The 21,927-nt window shown below is 42.9% G+C and overlaps 1 protein-coding gene across 1 annotated transcript in view; it reads left to right on the top strand.

Moving 5' to 3' along the window:
• The window catches only part of Cdk6 (cyclin dependent kinase 6), a 191,356-nt gene that overhangs the window by 26,896 nt on the left and 142,533 nt on the right, over positions 1 to 21,927 (top strand). The window contains exon 3 of the mRNA XM_041675797.1: positions 21,767 to 21,902. Within this exon, the coding sequence (XP_041531731.1) occupies positions 21,767 to 21,902 (136 nt within the window). The remainder of the gene's footprint in view (positions 1 to 21,766; positions 21,903 to 21,927) is intronic.

Here is a 21,927-nt window from a genome sequence, read left to right as displayed (position 1 = left end):
TATTGAGAATACATCGTAAGATATTATATATTCCAAATAAAAATGACAGGGCTTTGCTAGGACTTTAATAACTACCAACACAGACTTTTCTTTTTGAGACAGTGTCTCAGGCTGGCCTCAGATTCACTAAGTAGTTGAGGATGGCCTTGAACATTTGAATTCTCTTGCCTCCACCTCCCAAGTTCTGGCGTTGACAATTTCTTCTGTTTTTGTTTTAATCATATAAAATGCTCTCCATTATTCACTACAGCATGTTCTTAGAACAGGCGATCCCAGGAACTGAAATTGTGTGGATGAGTGTTACCAGTCTTGGCCATGGTGAACTCGTGAGTTCACTTGCCTTGGTGGGTAAAACCAGGCTCTTCATAACAAAATGTGAGTGCAACGTGGTGGAAAATGGATTTTTATTTTAAACTACTGAGCAGGAAAGATTGCTTGCCTGGAAACACCCATGTATAATAAACTCACTAGCAAATGCCATCAACGACAAACTCCAGAGTGATGTCTCTTTGATCCCGAGAGGCTGGAGCTGTAGAAAGTGAGGCCTTGCTGGGAGTGGCTGAGTGACTCAGCCTCCCTCTTGGCCTCTGCCCAGCTATAGCAGCCCTAGTGAGTCTGCTTTCTCATTATGTGACCAGTTATCTTTTATTGGGACTTCAGCTCTCTGAGTTAAAAGAAAAGGCCATGTGTACTTAGAGGTGAAGAAATTCTAAACTGTCCCTAATTGTTTATGCAGTTCTTCTGTTTGTTTAGTCTTTAAACCTGTGACTGCACGAGTATGAATTTGGCTCCCGAGTTTCCATTGCAGCGGCTGTATTGAACTAGGAATGCCTGAGCCCCCTGATATTTCGGGTAGTCTCTGGACATTCCACCAGTCACAGCTGGGAAGAGATACTTGCGCTGTCTCCAATAGAGACCATGGGTGACAGACAGCTCTGTACAGTAAACAAAATTTAAAATTTGACAGTACCAAGTATTACAAAGGTACTGTTTAATATCAATTTATAGAAGGCAAAAAGTACTTAAAGGTCTTTGGTATAGACTGGGTAAAATGTACACCAGTTAGTACTCTGATATCAGAAATACCAACATTCCCAACCTTAGTGTTTTCTGTTCTCATCAGTGACGAGAAGATGAAAACCCGCAGAAAGGGTTGGAAATTGGAGGTTTCCTGAGACTGTAGTTTGTAGCTGAAATTCTGGGTATGAAGGGGTTGTTGGGGTTGTTGACCTTTTTATTTTGCCCGTCATTGAATTTTTGAATTTCTTATATTTGAACGCTGTTAGGAAATAAGGGGTGGGTTTTTGATTAGTTTTTAAGGTTACTCAGATTGACATTGCTCTTTATTGCCTTCATGCCTCATGGAGGCTGATGATTCTCTTGTAGGTTTCCCTTTAATGTCTCCGTTTATAAAATGGCATTAATCCACATGAGGCAATAGAACAATCAGTGAAGAAGTGACTCAATTAATTAAGTTGAGTCATATGGAAACTTACTAATGTTGTAAATGGCTAGTATAGGCTTCACGTTCCCTTGTTTGGGGATGTGTGTTCCTTCGTGCACAAGTGCGCGTGTGTCCGCATGTTCACGGGGAACAGAGGTTAACTTTGGGCTTTAGTCTCCAGGCACTTTCTATCCACCCTCTTTGGTGAAACAGTCTCTGCTGGGTCTGGAATTCACTATTCTAGCTACTGGCTTGCCAGTGGGGGTTCTGGCATACCCCTGTCCCCATCACTCCAAACTGGAATTGCAAGTGTTTCTCAGCTCTTTACCTTTTGATGTGGATCCCAGGGCATGAACTCAGGATTTCCTCTTGCGTAGCACTTTGTCAATGGAGGCATCTCCTCCAGAGAAAGACGAACACACAGAGAGAAGAGAGACAGACATACTCAAAGATTGACACACACACTCAGTCTGCGTGTGTCCGTCCCCATCCCCAAGCGTCGATCCGTTTATCAAGTCACGAGACGTGAAACTGCTGTGTCGTTACGTTGACCATGTTTTATAGGTATCCCCTACGGTGTCCCTGGTGCCGTTCCCCATTCCAGCTAGCGTTTCCTTAGTAGAGAACCGGATGACTCACTTTTCTTCGTTGTTTTTTTTTTTTCATTTGAAAATTGTTTATTGCTTTTAAAATAATACCAATCAAAATTCCCACTTCCTCCCCTACTCCCACTTCCCTCCCAGTACCCCCACACCTCCAGTCCTAAGAGAGGGAAAGCATTTGTGTGTACAGGGGCACATGCATGAGTGTATATTGCATCTTCTATTACGTGTGGTGCATTTGTGTGTAGGAACGCATGCATGAGTGCATATACCAAAGTCTCTCTCTCTCGGATGCTCTCCACATGGTGTTCTGAGACAGGATCTCCACTGAACTCAGTGAGTAGGCCTCCTGTCTCCACTCTTACTGGTGTTCAGGTATTTGACCCCATACTCTGGCTTTATATGGGTGCTGAGAAAGAGACCTGGTCAGCCACCCTCATCAACTCAGACCATGAAGCCCAATATGGGCAAGTTCAACGGAACCACTTCAGCATTGCCTGGACATAAATTTAATTTTTATTTTGAGTTTCCAAACTCAGGTCCTCGTGTTTGCACAGCACATGTTTTACAGCGGAGTTGTCTCCCCGAGCCCCTTACCTTCTGTCATTCCTGATAATTGGCATGCTGCATGCCTGGCATTAACAACTAAAACCTTGAATATATTCTTAGCCCTAGAGGGATTGAAGACTCGGGTGACACATTCCTGCCAGCCTCACAAAAAACCTGAGGCTTGAACCAAAAACATGGCTGTAATCTTTTCCAGTAAATGCCGAACTTCCTGAATGTGTTTGGATCTACCGGCCGAGGCGTTGTTTTCCTCCCACACTTCACCATGTGGAAGCCCTATTACAGGGAGGTCGTTGCTTTGAGAATTTGGAGCCCTCGAAGGAGATGGAAGTCAATAGCTTCGATGTCCGTTAGCCTCAGCATCAGTGCCCAGTACATCCATTTTGATTGCAGTAGGGAAGGGAGGTTGTCTACAAACTCCCTCATCTGTGATCAGACTTAGCTGCAATGGCCAAAGTGTGTTTTTCTAGAATTTACTTTAATAAAGTTGTAGTGTTTTATGAGTTTCTTTGTTCTCAGTTGCTTCCTTGTCCTGGCACGTAATGTTTCAGTTTCTAGCTCATAGGCTCTTCCTCACACTCAGACACTCCTTTCCCTGCTTCAGTATTAGACTTTGTCCTTTAGTTTGGTTCCAGAACCACCTCGCTACCTGTCTCATGTTCTGCTTGTGGGTGCTTTTGTGTCTCTTTATTGAAACAACTTCTAGTAAACTTAAGAGGTAGCACCAAGAGAGAACTGATTGGCGTATCCTTTGATAGTGGCATGCATTTAACTACTACAAGTGGAATATTTTGGTTTCCTATTATGTTTATTTCAATATTAAATAGGTTAAAAAATACAATCATTTGAGGCTTTAGCTTTTTGGTAGAGAAGGCCGGGTGTGATGGTCCGCAGCTTTAATCCTAGCACTCAGAAGGATCTCTGTGAGCTAAGGCCAGCCTGGTCTACATAAAGAGTTCCATGCTAACCAAGGCTACATAGTAAGACATTGTCTTTAAGTAGATCATTTTCTTTGGGATACCTGCAGGGGAAAAAAAAATGATTGCAATTTCCAGCTGGGTTTTCCTTTCTGAAAGGCAAACATACTGTGTCTCTGCAGCAGAGATACACAGAGAGGTGAAAGATCAAAGCAACCAGTCAGCGTGCTTATAATAAACATTCATGGATTTAGTCACTACAGTTTTCTCAAATTTTATGAGAATGATTAGGAAGGCAGAAAGACTAAACTGTCTGGTTTATCATCATCTTGGCATCTCAACACATCAGCGAAGGCTGATTTCATAGAGTTACATTATCTGATTCATTAAGGTGAGAACCGCTAAGTTTGCCTCATCTTCTAATGTGAGCCAGGAGGGTATTGATCGAATGCATATCTCTAACTTGAGAAAAGGTATAAATACACTTATTTTTGTAGACTTAAATTTTCTACTTAAAAAAACAAAAAATCTCTTGACAGAACAATTAAAATACCCTAAGGAGGGGGGGAACCAACCTTCCTTCCTTCCTTCCTTCCTCCCTCCCTCCCCCCTCCCTCCCTCCCTCCCTCCCTCCCCCCCTCCCCCCTCTCTCCCCCCCTCTTTCTCGAGCGCACATACAGAGTTCTCACATCAGCATCACCTGCTGCTTATGTTGCCATTGTTCTCTTGGATAGCCCTGCTCTCTGTGTGTGCAGTTTTTCTATCTTAGTTCCAGAGGTTTTCTGCGTAGTCACCATAGATCCAAATAACTCCCCTGTGGCAGAGAGGTGCAGCTTTGGCAGTGTGGCATCCTATTATTCGCTAAGAGACAAGTAGTCGCTAACCAAAAACAGTTACTAATCCAATGCTTGAATCTAATGTTTGCACACTGATAACACATGCCTAATACAAAAATCTGTAAACCTTTGACATTTGAAAAAGTGGTTCAGTTAAAATACCGAGGTCTTTGTTTTTAGGCTTTAGGTCAACCTTTTTGAAGGGCATTTTAATAAAGGGGGCTTTCAACATACTGAGATCGAGATTTGGAAGAAGCAACGTGATTGAAATGTGTGTTGTGGCACATGCCAGTTCCCTTCCAATGTGTTGATAACATTGTAATCAAAGCCAGGACAAGGCCTACGTGAGCCTGGTTTGCCATACGCTTTTCTTTCTTTCAGGGAGATTTTTGTTCCTTGAACAGTTCTCAGACTGTTGAAAGAGCAAAATACGTTGTCCTAAAACATTTTCTGATGCAGTTTTGGTTTGAAGTCCCTTCATTCATCAGTTTGTATCTCACGAGATACTCTGCAACAGCCAAATGAACTGAAAATGTTCACTGAGTATCAGTTGCTCCCTGAAGACCGTGGCTCACATTTTAATAGGTTCTGGGCCTTGTTATTCCCTTTCAGGAGCCAGACGTTCCTTGGATTTATGGGTAGGTTTAAATTAAATAGTAGCAAATTGCTTCCCTCTTTGGAAATGGGGGGGGTGGGTCTCACCCTTCTGATAATAAAACATTTGACATGTCAGGACAGTTACTGAGGGAAAGAAGCATAAAGGGGAAAATGGAGTAACCTATTCAAAGTTTACGCCTTAGAAAAGGGAACATGCTTAATAAAAGTACAGTGTGACTTGAAAATAATGAGACGAATGTAAAATGCTGCCGCAGAACTTTTGTGATCGTGAGCAAATAAGTCGTGTCCCATGGGAGGCAGTCCAGTTAGTCAAGTCCTATTTTAATCGAGCAAAATATTTTTACTCTTTAGAATTGTCTTCAGAACTATTTCATGAGCCAGCCCCCCACCAAAAAAAAAAAAAACCCAACATCTTTACTTCATTATCACACCTCTTTTTGGACCCAGAAGAATATTACTCAGCCTGAGGCCCCCCCCCCCCCACACACACACACTTAATTTATCAGACTTGGCACAAGCTCTTTCGAGAAATACAGGGCACACTCTTATGACAGTCCCATTCATTCATTCAGTGGGCCTCCAGTGGACCCGGTATGCTGTAGTGAGCAGAGGAGGCCGCTTCTGGGAAGGGGAGGCTGGAGCAAACACAAGCGTAGATCATGTGGCGTGTTCATCTCTGAGTGGACGAATAAGAGATCACCAGGTACATGTTGGAAAATAAATGCCCCAGGCATAAGTGAAGCTTGTGTATGCGGCAGCACAGAAACCAGGAGGGGTAGCATCCAGCTAAACAGTAAGAATGGAGGGGTGGGGGTGGCCGCAAGATGAGGGTTACCTCTTGACCATAGCGTGAGGCTGCAGTGGGTGAACACACAGTTGAGAGTATCCACTGCAGTGATTGCAGAGTGTGTGTTCATCGAGTTGTGCACACAGGGTCACAGCCTTAATTTAGAAGCGGCTCGTTCCCCTGCGAGAAGCGCATTCCCCATTTTACTCCGTGCCCCGACAGCTGGAAAACTGGGCATCTCATAAAAATGAACATTCTTAGTGATAAATCCAGTTTGTCTTTCTTCTGTTACGTGTGCTTCCGTGTGTTAGCTATGGTCTTTTTTTTTCTTTTGAATTTAATATCTGCTGTGAGACGGGAGTCCAGCCTCATTCGTTACATCCCGTTGTCCATATGTTTGGTGAGAAGACGTTTTACCCTGTCAATTGTATACTTTTGTTAAAAGCCAGATTTAGTATAAACAAGTGGATAAATATGCTAATTATCTACATAATTCTGTTCCATGGGTCTGCCTGTCCTCCTTGTTAATATTACACTATCTTAAGTAGTATATAAGTTCTCCGATTGTGAAGAAATACAGCTTTGTGTTTCTCAGTGTGTGTGTGTGTGTGTGTGTGTGTGTGTGTGTATGTGTGTGTGTGTGTGTAGCTGCTTGCCATTGTCCTAGAGGTCTAAGACGAGCTGTTTACTTTTTTCTGAAAAGCCTAATACATTGGGGTTTTCAGCTAAATTGCATTTAAACTGTAGTGCTTGAGAAATCCTTGCTGTCCCAATCCTAGAGTATCACTATTTTACGTTTTTTCTTTCATAGTTTAATATCATTTTGTAATTTTTAGTATGCAGTGCATTTTGTTTACTTTATACTGTGTATTGTATCTTTGATGCTATTAAGATGGAACTACCTTCTTTTTAGTTCTCTTGTGAATGTGTGTTTGTGTGTGCATGCATGTGTGCGTGGATGAGCGAAACAGAGAGATTACCATTTCCCTGGTATTCCTACTGTTCCGCTTGTTTCCGGGGCTTCCCAGGTTCGTTCATTTTATTTGAATCTGATCACGTTCCATAAGGACCTGAGTTTAGCTCTCCAGCACTTGTGTAAAAATCGAATGTGATGGCTGTATTTCTAATTCTAATTCTGGAAATGGGCAGAGACAGAAGGTCTTGTGACTTGCAGGCAGGCCAGCCATCCTGGACTGGATGAGCTACAGGCACATTGAAAGCCCTTTCCTGAAAACACAAGGTGACCGGTGTCACTGCATACCTGCACACACGTGCACACACACATACACTCAAGCATGCGCACACACAAATGTACTCACACACACATACTGCTCGTACATACATTTTTAAAAAGCGCTTACCCTTAGTGTTTTTCAGTTCCACTTAGTAGGAATTTATAAAGGAATAATGCATCCCTCTTAAGACTCAGGATGTCGTTTAATAAATTAAATAAGGAATATAATTCAGCTCAGCTTAAAGTTGAAGATAGATTTGTAGAAGCTGCTGGCATTGCCAAAGTGTTACATTATAAAGTACTATGTGACATGTGATTCTAGGTTCACAACTAGCAGTAAAAGGTAAGCAGGGACAGTGTCTCATTGCCTGGTTCCCTGCTGAAGAACATAGGTGCTGGTTGCCCTGTTCTTCAGGCTGCTAGGCTGCTAGCTCTTATTCTCTACTTATTCCCCTCAGCTCCAGCTCTGCTGTGCTATAATCCTTTGCTCTGCAGCCCGAGTGGCTTTGTAAGCAGCACATCCTCCCATAACTTTGCTGTGAAATCCTTGGGTCCTTCCCAGTTCCCCAAAGATAGTTTGTAGGCTTCTTAGCCTAGATGGCCAAAGTCTATAATTTTTTCTCTGTACTTTTCCAGCTCTTCTTTCATCCTTTCCAAGAAAAAAAATCACGAATTTACTCTAGACCATCCACCATTCCCCAAATATGAGTTTTCTTTCATACTTGAACCTTTGGACATGCTGTTCCTTCTACTGGGAGCATCCCAAGATTCCTTTATTTATCTGGCAAATTCCAGGCGAGGGTTTAACATTCAGCTCCACGGCCATTTCCCCACTACGGTAAACTTTCGAACTTTCCCCCCCATACCCTTAGCATTAGTGGAATAAGTGTCCCCGTAGGTGTGGGGGAGTTTCTGAGAGCACACATTACCATTCTGTCTTCATCTCATGTTCATACTGCATAACCAGATGTCTGTAGCCCCGTCTCAGGCCTCACCGGTGTTGTCCATCACGTAGGATACAGTTAGGAAAAGTAGAGCCCTTCTCTGTGGTGTTTTTTGTTACCTACAGCAGTTCATATTTAGAATATTAAAGTGTGCTTTTTTTTTTTTTATAAAAGGTGATAATAGTAAATGGTGGGGTGTATTTGCTTCTAGTTGATAGCTTTCCCTCGAGTGCTGAACTTGCTGGGAAGTTTACAGTTCCCTAAAACCAAGGTCTGTGAACTCTGCCGTATCTCATGGGGGTGGCACCAAGTCCCCAAAGTCAAAAGCCTGTGAATCATCCTTGGCTTCTCCTCCTTTCCCATCTCTCCACCCCGCCACATTCAGACACTGAGTAAGTCCTGCCAAGTCAACCTCCTAAGTATTTCTGGAATCCGCTCTCTCCCTTCTGTCCTTGGCTGCCAGCTCCTCAGGACAGGACTTCTTTATTTTCCCTCGCTACTGCAGCAGCTGGTCCTGTTTTGGTCTTCTTGCTCGTCTTTTTATACCCATCCTGGACGATTGAGGTATTTGGAAACGAAAACCTAGAGGGTGAATTTGTTGAGATTCACAAGATTTCTCTAGTGGGACTGGCTGTCTTGTTGGTCACCTTTCTCTTGATTTCTGGTGCCTTTTCTCTACCACTTGTTTGCAAAACTCCCTATAATCTAAGATAGTTTTGTGGTTGTTTCTTATGTGAACCTTTACTACATCCTTAGGTTGGATCAACCTTTTATTTCTCTTAAAATGCCATCCATATATGTGTGTGTGTGTGTCTGTGTGTGTGTGTGTGTGTGTGCGCGCACGCGCGCACACACATCTCAGTATTTACAGGGTAGTTGATCTTTTTATGTCTTTCTTCTCTGCTGGACCATTTATGATATGTTTTGTCATAACAGTGTTTCTACCAGCACTCAATACAGTTCATAGAAAATAAGTACTTCATAATCATTTATTGATTAATTTATGTGAGGTTATGAGCAAATGTCTAGTACAGGAGGCTAACTGACCTCAGAATGAGTGCAGAGATCTCCACAAGTCAGTAGGACATCATCGGTATATCAGGCTTAAAAGATCAAGAAAATCTGCAGAACTCGTTTTCAAGAATTGACAATAGTAACTGTTAAAATGGTGTGAGGTGGGTTTCAGGTAAAGTGCAGTCATAGAGTGCCTGCTTAGCATGTTCAAAGCCCTGAATTCAAGCCTTAACACCTCCTCCTCCACCCCACCCCATCTGTCTGTCTGTCAGACAGCGTGGAAGCTTCTGAGAGGAGGAATCCGGTGTCCAAAATTTCCAACTGTGTGGCTTATCTAGTTGCCTAATAGGTCTCCATAATAAAGGTGTTCTGCGTTCTTAAAGAAACCTGACTTGTGGTTACATTTCCACATTTCTCGTTCTCTCAATCTTGGATAGCTGCTAATGTCTGAAACAAGAGCAAAGCAACTTCTGGGTGACCCGCAGGAGGGCAGGAGAGGAATGACATGTCTAATATGGCTACCTATAGGCATGGTCTTGAGCAGGCCCAAGGAGGGACTGACTTTTGGCGGGCTTTGTCCAAGGGATGGGCTGTCGCTTTGTGCATTGAGGGTGGGGTACACCCGAGCATGGAATGGAGCCTCAAGCTGGAGATCCCAAACATCCCAATCACTGTAGGTATATATGAATGCCAGTAGGGTTTCCACCTAAACATGTACAAGTTTTTATACCCAGCAAAACCATCCAGTTTCAGGATCCTTAACGTTAAGCTGTTGAGATGAGATGGAGTAGTTCATTACAGTAATAATACAGTAGGCTGCATTATTTTCTGATATTTTCATACAGTTGGCCCGTGACCTTAAATAGTTACAAAATTTTCTCAGTTGTTATCAGTGTAATACCTGAAGGTTTTGTTAGAACAGACCTTATTTTAAAATGGTTTTTATGAAGAGTGTTTTGAACACTGTTTCTTAGTCATTCTGATTGCCTGTTTCTTGATATTGCTAGAATGCTTCTTTCACTTTTCCATTCTGCTCTGTTTGCCCGTTTTCTCATTTCTAAAAATACTTTGTAGAACTGTGTAACCTTTAAAGCTCCCTCTACTTAGAAACCATAGTTTTTCCTTGCTGGATTTTTCCTTGACTTACATAATAAATATTATTTAAAGTCCATAAGCTACTATTGTTTTTCTTTTGATCTGTAGTAATTCTGCTATAGTGTGTGTGCGCGCGAGTGTCCTTCCACATTGAAATACAGATATATATATTTACATGTGTTCAAATTTGTGTATGTAAGTGTTCTTCCATGTTCAAATACAGATATGTATACATACATGTGTGCACATTTGGGGGCCTTGGCACTGTCCACTGTTTTGTTTTTGTCTTTTGGGACGGGGTTTCTTGCTGACCTCTGTCTCCTCATCAAGTAAGCTAAGCTGGCTATCTACCGAGGGATAGCCTTTCTCTGCCTCATTATTGATGAGTTTACAAGCACACGTTACCACTTTTTGTTCTGTGGGTGGAGAGCTGGGAACTGCACAGTCAGCAGCACTCGTGCAGCCCCCAAGGACAACTTGAGAGAACTCAAGAGAGTCCATTCTCATCTCGTGGATCCCAGGGATTGAACTCAAATAGGTGCTCACGTCACCAGGTGTGGCCCGCAAAGTGCCCTTACCCTTGGAACCACCTCACTTTTCCAGCCTGCTACTATCTTTTTGTTACTGGGTTCTGGGCACTTGAAAGAGGAGCTTTACTGACCAGTATCACCCAATCCCCAGTCCTGCTAGACTTTGAGCTCTTTCTCTCATTTTTTGGTATTATTGCTCTGTATTGAGTAGAGTATTGAAAATTGTATGTCACCATTGGTATATTAGTGACACACATTATTTTTTTTCTCTTCTTGAGTGAAATTAACAATTGGCCTTGTTTAAATTATTAATTTTAAAATTATATTTTCAGGATTAATTATCAGGATTTTTAAAATAAACTCAGAGAAAAAGGTTGGAGATAAAGAGGTGGGAAATAGAAGGACCTCCCTTCATTCTTGCAGAGAATTTGAGTTTAGTTCCAAGCACCCACTTAGTGACTCACAATCATCTGCAATTTCAGTTCCAGAGGACCCAACTCCCTCTTTTGACCTCTGAGGACACCAGGCGCACACATGGTACACATTCACACATAAAAGCAAACAAATGTGTATAAAAGTTGTTTTAATTAGTAAGCTCTTGTTGTACAAAACCTAAATAAGGAAATACCGGGAACACTTATTTCATATTTTATCATCCAAAGATAACCACGGATAGCGATTGCGAGTGATCCTGTGCTCTTATGTTTGCCTGTGTGGGATCGTACTGTGAGAGCCTTCCTGTGCCCAGCTGATAGAGATCTGTAGTGTAAGAGCCTCGTAGTGTCTGTGCGCTCTCTGTGTGTGTGTGTGCCTGTGTGTGTGAAGGAAGAAAGATCCTTACCAATTTGCATTCCCAAAGTAATGGGGGGCATTTTCAAAATACCCTGAAGATTATATATAGTTCTATCATTAGAAAAAAAACCATGCCATTTATGTTAGCTCATTTTGTACAACTTTGAATATTTCGTCACTGTTTTTGTGAGTGTTACTTGATTTTTTTTTTATTTCTTTTTAAGTTACTACACGATGATCATTTGTGATTCCTTGAAAGGAACTGCTTCCTTGGCTGAGAACCTAACCGTAGGTAGCTGAGTGAGTTAGCGCTGGGATGAAGTGGTTCACCTGAAAGGATGTGATGTGCTAAGCTTGTTTCCCCTCCTAAGGCTGTGTGGACAGTCTTCATCACGTGAGGCTTCCTAGGTTTGGCTGCTTCGTCGTTTTTCCTCAAGAGAGGCCCAGGCTGGAAAACAGGGTTTTACAGGTCAGGAATGGAAAGAGAACTGAATGTTGAAAGTTGTCCAGAATGTTCCGCACTGTACGTGGCTCAAGCCAAAACTGTTCGCTTCACTTTTAAAAATACCTCTTAACTCTTCTATTCTTGGAATCAGAATATCTTTTTCAAGCCCTTTTTGGAGAATTGCAGTGTATCAGTCTTCTAAATAGTCAAGGCACACGAGGCCAAGCGATCAGGAGTCTTTAGCGTCTCAGTTTTTCCTGTGACTTTTCTGAGCATTATTTTTCCCAGCAGCTCCCCCACCCGTGTGTGTGTGTGTGTGTGTGTGTGTGTGTGTGTGTGGCATTCACAATGAGATCTCTGCATTGCTGACCCTTGCTTTTCATGCAACAGAGCAGCGATTTCAGATCTGGTCCCATTACCCCTGCTTTCTGTCTCTGTAGTCTACACAAAGTACGGAATCTTTTTCTGCTGGTTTTTTGCTCCTATTTTTCTTGACTTCTACCTAAACATCTTTATTAAGATGTAGTGTGACACCATGAAATTCACCTGTGTAAGTGTGCAGTTTAGGGATTGTTCCGGTACATTTGTGCAACTACCACCGTGATCTAAATTTAGAATGTTTTCATCATCCCAGAAAGAAACCGACCGCACATAAGCATTTGTTCCCCTTTCTTCCACCAGCCCCTATGCCCCCAATCCGTGGCAACTTAACTGTTCAGTCTATTTTTAACTCTACAGATCAGCCTGTTTCTCTACACTTCATATAAATAAAACCGTGCAACCTTCATGACTGAATTCTTTTATTTAGCATAATCTTTTTAAGGTTTATCCAGTATAGTACGTAACCGGCTTTCTTGTTACTGTCACCTAAGATTCCATGTATGGGTGTGCCGCTTTTCTGGGTGTGTTGGTTTTGCCTTTTGGCTATTAGGAATGATGCCGCAAGTCTAAAACCAGGACTGTCTCACAAAGTTGCTGTAACATTTAAAATGTCAAAATAATGTAGGCATAGCCAGCAAGTCAGGAGGAGACAGAGGAGATTTCATATTAAGTGCAGTATGGCAGAGCCCTCTAGTCTCAGCAGCAGCTACAAAGTCCGGCTTCCTCACTGCGCCGTGTTCTCTTGGTAACATCTCTAAGTACCTTCTCCTGAACTTCTCCTCCTAAGCTGTCTCCATTCAGAAACCATTTCCTGGTATTTATTGGGTGCCGGATGCTGCCCTGGTTGTGTTGGAGAGGAGAGAACCATCAGGAGCTTCCAGTTGAAGGCTGCTCATGTTAGCTACTCTGTATTATCTAGGATTGGGTCCCCTTTCCCCAGGTGCCATGGGTTTGGAGTTCTCCAAGTCATTAGCTAGCCTTGGTCCTTTATTGGGATGTAGATGCTTCATGTCTTTTTTTTTTCTTTTTTCTTTTTTTTTATTGAGAAAAGGAAAAAAAAAGTATCCGCCTCCTCCCAGCCTCCCATTTCCCTCCCCCTCCTCCCACCCTTCTCCCCCTCCTCCCACCCTTCTCCCCCTCCCCTAAACTCCTCTCCCCCTTCCTCTCCAGTCCATAGAGCAGTCAGGGTTCCCTGCCCTGTGGAAAGTCCAAGGTCTGCCCCCCTCCGTCCATGTCTAGGAAGGTGAGCATCCAAACTGGCTAGGCTCCCTCCCACAAAGCCAGAACATGAAGTAGGGTCAAAACCCCGTGCCATTGTCCTTGGCTTCTCATCAGCCCTCATTGTTTGCCATGTTCAGAGAGTCCGGTTTTATCCCATGCTTTTTCAGTCACAGTCCAGCTGGCCTTGTTGAGCTCCCAGTAGATAAGCTCCACTGTCTCAATGGGTGGGTGCACCCCTCGTAGTCCTGACTTCCTTGCTCATCTTCTCCCTCCTTCCGCTCCTCATTGGGACCTTGGGAGCTCAGACCAGTGCTCCAGTGTGGGTCTCTGTCTCTATCTCCATCCATCACCAGATGAAGGTTCTATGGTGGTATGCAAGATATTCGTCAGTATTGCTATAGGATAGGGTCATTTCAGGTTGCCTATCCTCAGCTGTCCAAGGGACTAACTGGGGACCTTGGCTTGGGCACCTGGGAGACACTCTAGGGTCAAGTCTCTTGCCAACCCTAAAGTGGCTCCCTTAACTAAGAATTGTGGTTCCGTGCTCCCCTGTCCAACCTTCCTCACTGTCACTAAGACAAAAAGGCAACCTACTGACTGGGAGAAGATCTTCACCAACCCTGCAACAGACAAAGGTCTGATCTCCAAAATATATAGAGAACTCAAGAAACTAGACTTTAAAATGCTAATTAACCCAATTAAAAAAAGGGGCACTGAACTGAACAGAGAATTCTCAACAGAAGTACTTCAAATGGCCAAAAGACACTTAAGGTCATGCTCAACTTCCTTAGCAATCAGGGAAATGCAAATCAAAACAACTTTGAGATATCATCTTACACCTGTCAGAATGGCTAAAGTCAAAAACACCAATGATAGCTTGTGCTGGAGAGGCTGTGGAGGAAGGGGTACACTCATCCATTGCTGGTGGGAATGCAATCTTGTGCAACCACTGTGGAAATCAGTGTTTTGGCTTCATGTCTTAAGTTAACCGTTCTTCAGGAGGTTAAGGAAGTGATGAGAAGCTGTAGCCAGGGTTGGTGAATTATTCTTTACTCAAATATAAACCCAAGTAGTCAGTGAGTTTCTTCTTCTGGTGGGGTTGGTCAGCTTCGTGTTCCTTTAGAATTTTCAGAACCGTTAAATTCTAGACTCAGCAAAACTTATGAACTCCTCACTGCTTAGGTGCTGCCCCACCCCCCTTCTTGGGTCTGTGGAGACTGATTCATGGAGTGACTCAGCTTTTTTAGTCCTGTTACCATTGTCTTGCCTACAAAACAAGAAATAAGAAATTTTGTGAGTTTTCTTATTTCCGCTCTAATTTTCCTTTTTTTCCACAGAGTTAATGGCAGTTAGCTTGGCAGTGAGATTACCACCTCATTTCTTCAGTGCCTCTGGTTCAGGGCGGATTGGAGGAGTTGCTGCAGGACAAGGGGCCACTTGATTCCTGCTGCTCCACTCTCGCTTCAAGAGTTCTTTTTGAATGTGAGCAGAGCAAGACGTAGGCACCCAGGATCCTGTCTGCCCCACCGAGCTGTCCTCTGTAGCTTATTTGTGATCTGTCACTCCAGTTGTTGCTGGTCACGTTCAGGAATGGTTCCATACCATTTTACTGTTTGCTTTTATTTTCTGTATTTACCGTAGTGCAAGGCATGTCTTGTAAACTTGTCCAGTTTCAGGAATTCCAAGTTCATCATGAAACATTTTTTTGGTCAAAAAAAAAAAATACTAAGTCATACAGGACCACAGTTCCCAGGTGCCTATAAGAAGAAGCTGAAAGTAGATTGCTGCAGCCCTGGAGGCCCTGTAAGGAGGTGAACTGTGAACTTCCTGCGGCGCTCTCCTGGGGCAGGAACACAGTGGTGAAGGGCATGGAGGAGCTGACTCCACAGCCCACTAGATTTGCATAAGGGCTTTTCTCTGGCTTGAACCTTTTGCTAATTTAATGTGCTGGTGTATTGTACTTTCCACCAATAGGTAATGGGAAGGGTGTTGTTTAATTGTGAATATCAGGAGCACACAGCACTGGGTGTTGGACTCAACCTTTAATTGTAATGATGTACCTTCACATCACTTTTAACTCCTGTCTTCCCTGTTTCCTTTTCTTTTTAAGTTCCTTATTCCTGTTAACGATGAGCTGGGCTGTATCCTCTCCTTTTGTTCCATAAAAATGTTTCTGGTCACATCAAGAACTAGGAATTAGTTTCTTGAAACTGTCCCAGATTGGCCTTGAACTCACCTTGTAGCTGATGATGACCTTGACCTTCAGCTTCTGAGCACGAAATTACAGGTATATGCCAACCCCTCCTGTTAATAGCATGCAGAGGAACATACACAAAGCTTCTTTTCTGAGAAACAAGCTTATCCCTAGGCCCTCATCCCTAAGTCCCTAAGGAAGTCACAGGGCCCCTTAGCAGAACCTGTCATGTGTGCATGCTGCTATCAGCTGCTCTTGCCCTGTCAACAATGCTGATGGAGCCAGAAGTCTGTCCAGGTGTGGAGAGCAGTGTTTTCTAAATAAAAACTCACTCCTGGACCCTTGTGCCCAAAAAAACCTTTCACAACCCCAAGTATATTGATATATAAAATAGATAATGTAAGATGAAACATGGACTGATAATAAATTGAAAAATTATACTCAATAGTATATTCAATAAATTGAATAAAAACAGTTTTCTGTATTTTAATTAAATGGATAGGGTTGTTAATTTTACACAAAGAGGTAAAATGCACATGTGATAGACATAAAAGAGCATATTGAGTGTTTTCCAGAGGTGGTCAATATTCTGATTTTCTAATTGTCAGTGCTGAGAAACCATTTTGAATGAATAAGTACATAGTACAAAATGACAAAACATTTTTAGATGGGGCCACTTCAAAAGTATTTTGAGATTTTTGTCCCAATTCCCAGCCAGAATTCATTTAATGACATTTTACAAAGCCCATCAGCAACTCAAAACAGTAGTTTTAAAACTGAAGTATTATAATGGAACAGTCCAGAGATAACCTCATTTGATACCGGGCTTGCTGTTTGACAGTAGGAGAACATTCTTTGCTTCCCATAATGAAACTGCTATATTTCTGTAACAGCAGACAGCTTTGTGTGTGCAGTGAATACCAGTGTCACCTGAGGAATTCCAGGCCGGGCTCCTTGGTGGTGCAGAGCCTGGCAGCATCCACAGTGAGAAGAGCACACACTGTGTGCAGTACGAGGGACGCGTGCAGTGGGAAATGCACAGATTCTGTGCAGTGGGAAGGGCACTTTCTGCAGTACAAGTGTGCCATAGCCGGAAGCTCCTTGAATATGCTCATGTGTTTTAATCTTCAGTTATTTTACCGTTGTATGTTCGGAAAGCTTTTCTGTTGCCGCATACTCTGCCAGCCCATTATTCAGCTCCCCGTCTCCAAGTGGAGTTGCGACTGTGTCGGGAGCTGTGACTTAGCAGACACTGACACGGCTTCCGCGTGTGGACGTCACTCACCTTGTTTACTGTATGGAAGGCACTTACCGTCCTCCGTAGACCTGTTGAAGTTAGTGATTTCAGCATAGTTTTAGATGTCTCATGACTATTTCCTTTAGACATACCATGACTTATTGTGCATTGTTTCAGGTGGGTCTCTGTGTGTGAGCCCCGTGCATGATCTGCCATAGGTTAGAGCTTTATTTTTTTTTCTGTAAGTAATAAAATCCCAATTCACATTCAGAAATGTGACTTTGCTAGCCCAGGTAACTTTTCTAAATGCAGAAAGTAGATCGGACAGAATAGGCTTCAGCAAGTGCTTTGAAAAGGTCCCCCCCCCCCCCCGAAACCATCCCGTGATAGGTGGACTAAAGTGGCGAGGGCAGCCCCCAGCTGGTGCAGGCTCTTGGTTCTTCCTGGGACCAATTCTCAGGCTTCTGTCAATCCCTCTGACTAATCGTCTCTGGACATATTTTTCGCATGCTTTCCCTGCCCCACATCTGTCAGGAACTTCAGACTGAGTGTGGCACCTGCGTGTGGTAAGTGCTAGTGCTCGTCTAGAGACCCTGCAGAATCGCCGCCCCCTTCAGCAGCGTGTTCTTTGCTGTCCGTGGCAAATACTTCTGGAGTTTGTCATTTTGTGCTCACGATGAGCCCTGGCATACCTAGTCTGTACTTCTGGAGCAGAAAGAGCCACGTAGTCACTGTCCCGCAGTGTGCGGCTCGTGAGAGGAGTGAACCTTCGTTTGGTTCACCAGCCGTGCCCACCACATGCACTTCATGGAGTTCTACAATTAGAAACGGGGGGTGGGGTGGGGAGCCTGTGCTCTAGTTTATTATGAATTTGTTATGTCCCTTAGGCAGCCGTGCCAGTGCTCAGCTCTAGAACTATTTGCTGTCCAAACAATGAAGAGTGTGAGAAGTCAGGAAAACCTGACAGGAAAAAAGTCCTCTTAGAACTTCCTGCTTTGGGTCATGGTATAATCCCAGCAAATAATACAGATTTCCCTTTTATTATAACCACAATAGAAACGCAGCGGTTGTGTTGACACGGCTCGTTGTTTGGGAGACATCTGTGAATTGTAAACTTTGGAAATCCCAAAACTACTGGATGCAATCCCATCCAATAGCTGAAGGCAGCTTGCCTGCACAGTAGGTTCTGAGCAGCAAGTTAAATTGAGAAGGGTGACCGGGAAGCAGCCATTAAGAATTACAATGGATAGGATGTAAAGTTAATTCAGGGAATGTTTTGTTAGATGATTACATCATAGGACAGCAGGAAAACTGAGTGTTGTACTGGACTCTGCTTGTTGTCTGCCCTGCAGCTGGAGGTCAGGACCCTGGAGACGGCAAGAAAGGTAGCTAGCTCATTTGAGGGAATAGTTAGCGGTTAGCTAGCTTCACCATGAAATTATAACAACCTATATTTTGGATTGTGTTCAGTCTCCTAAACTGGATGCATAGCCTCAATACATACTGAGAGCCTCTTCTTATGTCTGCTCTTAAAAAAGTATACCTTCTCTCAAGGTATCTCTTTCTTTGCTGTTCCTCTCTGTCCTTTACCCCAACTTGACCTTCTGATCCCTCATGTTCTCCTCTGCTCCCCTTCCCCCCTCCTAACTCCCCTACAGTCCTCCCTCCTCCCTTCACACTGCCAGTTTTCTAAGGAGATCTTGTCTACTTCCCCTTCCTGGCGGGGGTGGGGATGGGGATGATCCATGTATGTGTCTCTTATGGTCCTCCTTGTTTCCTGGCTTCTCTGGGGTTGTAGACTGTAGGCTGGTCATTCTTTGCTTTATGTCTGATACCCAGTTATGAGTGAGTACATACCATGTTTGTCTTTCTGGGTCTGGGTTACCTCACTCAGGATGGTTTTTTTTCTAGATACATCCATTTGCCTGCAAATTTCAAGATGTCATTGTTTTCTACCACTGAGTAGCACTCCATTGTGTATTTGTACCACATTTTCTTTATTTTCTTTGTCTTTGGTTTAGGGACATCTAAGTTGTTTCTAGGGTCTGGCTATTATAAATAACGCTGCTATGAGCATAGTTGAGCACATGTCCTTCTAGTATGAGTGTGCATCTTTTGGGTATATGCCCAAGAGTGGCATGATGGGATTAGCAAGAAACCAGGCACTAGGGATTATGTTCTAGAATTTCTAGAATTAATATCCACACCTGTTGGCTGGAAATGTGTTTTCTATCCATTACGATTAATGCAACTATTAACTTGTAGTATAATGTTTACTGAACAGTTAGAGCAGCTTTATGTTCTAGTGAAGAGTAGTACTTTTCTAAACGTCGTCTTTGAAGTGGTCCGACTATGCCAGTGGTTCTCAACTTCCTCAGTTCTTCATAACATTATCTTCATTGCTACTTCATAATTGTAATTTTGACAGTGTTATGAGTTGTAACTATCTGATAAACCGGATATCTGATGTGCCACCCCAGGGTTGCAACCCACCGGTTGAGAACCACCAATCTATAAGCTGCTGACAGCTAGCAGTGACACCTGGGAGGGAGGAGCCTATTGATTATCTCTGAGGGGATTGTGATCCTCTACTTTCTGAGTTAACACACCTAAAGTTTGAGGGTAGTGTCTCCTTGAACCTGGATGAGCAGCTTCTACAGAGCACCTGGTTTTATAGCTCACAATATCTAAGTACATGCATAAATATCCATACAGAGGCTGGAGAGATGGCTTAGCAGTCAGAGCATTTGCTGCTCTTGGAGAGGACATGAGTTCAGTTCCTAGCACCTATAAGCCGGCTCACAGCCATCTGTAATTCCTGTTTTAGGGAATCCGAGCCCTCTACCTCCAAAGGCACCAAATACACACATCATAGGCACGTACATGCAGGCAAAATACTTATACATGAACTAAAAATAATACTTTGCTGTATGCATTGTCACACAACTGTTTAAATTCATTCCACTTTTTAAAAAAATTTCCTATACTTATTTAAGGCAATCAGCAATGGCTTCTTAAAGCTCAACTTTACCTATCTTCTTCTGCATCCCTAGTATGAAGCCGAGGGACCTTAGGTAAAGTTGGCGTATATTAATATTTTGAAGAACAAGGTATTATATAATGAAAAGCAGCTTGGGTGGTTAGATGCTGTTCATGAATTGTGTCGTACAAGTCTTGGAAACGGTTTCAGTGTGATTGAGCAATGTTGCATAGTGCCAGAGCTGTTAGGCAATTTCAAGACAACGGTTTGGGGAGCAGGTGACCTTTTGGCTCAACTGTGTTATGTCCCCGTCACGTATTTTTCTTCTTCTGAAAAATAATAGCAGACACACTCGGGGCGGGGGTTCTTAAACTGGAGCTGCTCACTAACTCCAGCAAGTGACGACCAGCACACTTTTTATTAAGGAATGTCTTAGTGCTAATGGGCGTCATTATCTAGAGTGAGGCTTGGGAAACCTGGCTGTAATGGCCTGGCTACAGTGTTTGTATTTGATTTCATTACATCCCACTTTGGGTTCGTTGTAGTTTTGTTGCAAAGATAGAAGCATCAGGTACAGAGAAGCTTGCTGATTTTGCAACTCTTTTCTTTCCTTTGAGAAGAAGTAGTTGAGAGAGGTGGTTAATAGCTGCTTACGTACAAACGGTCAGTCAGGTTCATAGAGCTGTTTTGATAGACTCCCAAGGCTCCCATAGCGTGGGTTTCCTAGTTTATTATAAATTGAGACTGATGACAGTGTTCTGTAGATGCTAAAATTTAAGATAGATCCAGAAAGACGTACCAAATTTGAAGCCCATGTACCCCAAAAATACAGTAGTGTGACCCGGTAAACCAATTAGGCCTTGTAAATTTAATAGAAGTGACATTCAGATTGAACCAAGGCAATGTACCCAGTAAACAATTTCTAGAACAGGTTTTTCAGTTTGTAAAAGAAAACATAATATGAAAGAAGTTCCCATACATCTTAGTTAATGCTGGCTTAACTCTTCAGATAGCTTGGTGGGACTGTAGTGCACAAGACAGTGCTCAATTAAAGGGCTTTCTGCCCTTGGCCCTGGCGGTTCTCTGGATCAGAGAAGGCTCTTTCTGTGCTCTTTCTTTATCTGGGTCTTTATTACTTTTCCAGTGTATCTCTTTCAGTTTCGCAGTGTTCGCCTGATAATCAAGTTATGTAGCAGAACCATCTTATCGTATGCGTAGTCTGTTTTTTATGATTTGTATAAACATTTGGAATTCATACTTTGGCCACTTTTGGAGTCTATATAGCATTTTATTTGTTATAGTTCCTATTCTGTACAACAGTTTTCTAGTGAATCAAAACACAAAACACTGCATGCCATCCTGAGAATACATTATTTTCTGTCAGCTGTTTAAAACAAATAATAAAAGCTTAGTTGTTTACAGTGTGATTCTAGATGAGAGTTGGAATTAAAACTAATTGAGAGTTTATACTATTCCTAGGGCAATAGTTTGTCTGACCAGGATGAGAAGTCTGTCTTTGAAATGTTTCTCCGTAGTCCATCATAGTTGCTCTAACAGCCATGGCTGTTCTTGGAAGCTTTGCAGAGTCCACTATGTCCAGAGAACACTTTATTTCTCAGCTTGTGAGCTAAGCATTGTCAGAATTATTTCTGTCTGGTCGCAAGTTTTTCAAGCCATGTCCATCCACAAATTCTCTATAACCATTTAGTTAGTTAAGATACTCTGGGCATTTATGTTTAATCTCCAGTCATGCTGCTCTGTGACTGATACTTGGGCAGTCTGGATTTCACCGTTCCTCTGCTGAGCTTTGAGATGGTTATGAAACCAGCAGATCCCATTAGGCCCTCAACTTTATGATAGCATTGAGGGGTACACGGAAAGTGGATATCATTTACAATCTACTCATTCTTGTTGGTTCCCCCTTCTAGGTTGTTTGATGTGTGCACTGTGTCACGAACAGACAGAGAAACCAAACTAACACTAGTGTTTGAGCACGTTGATCAAGACTTGACCACCTACTTGGATAAAGTTCCGGAGCCTGGAGTGCCCACAGAAACCATAAAGGTACCAAGCATCATCCTTTTGTCTG

The sequence above is a fragment of the Microtus oregoni genome, unplaced genomic scaffold (genome assembly GCF_018167655.1).
Source record: "Microtus oregoni isolate MIOR12 unplaced genomic scaffold, Mior012 000026F_ref0000081, whole genome shotgun sequence".
Taxonomy (NCBI): domain Eukaryota; kingdom Metazoa; phylum Chordata; class Mammalia; order Rodentia; family Cricetidae; genus Microtus; species Microtus oregoni.
The sequence above is the reverse complement of the archived record's forward strand: the minus strand, read 5'-3'. Positions and strand labels throughout refer to the sequence as shown.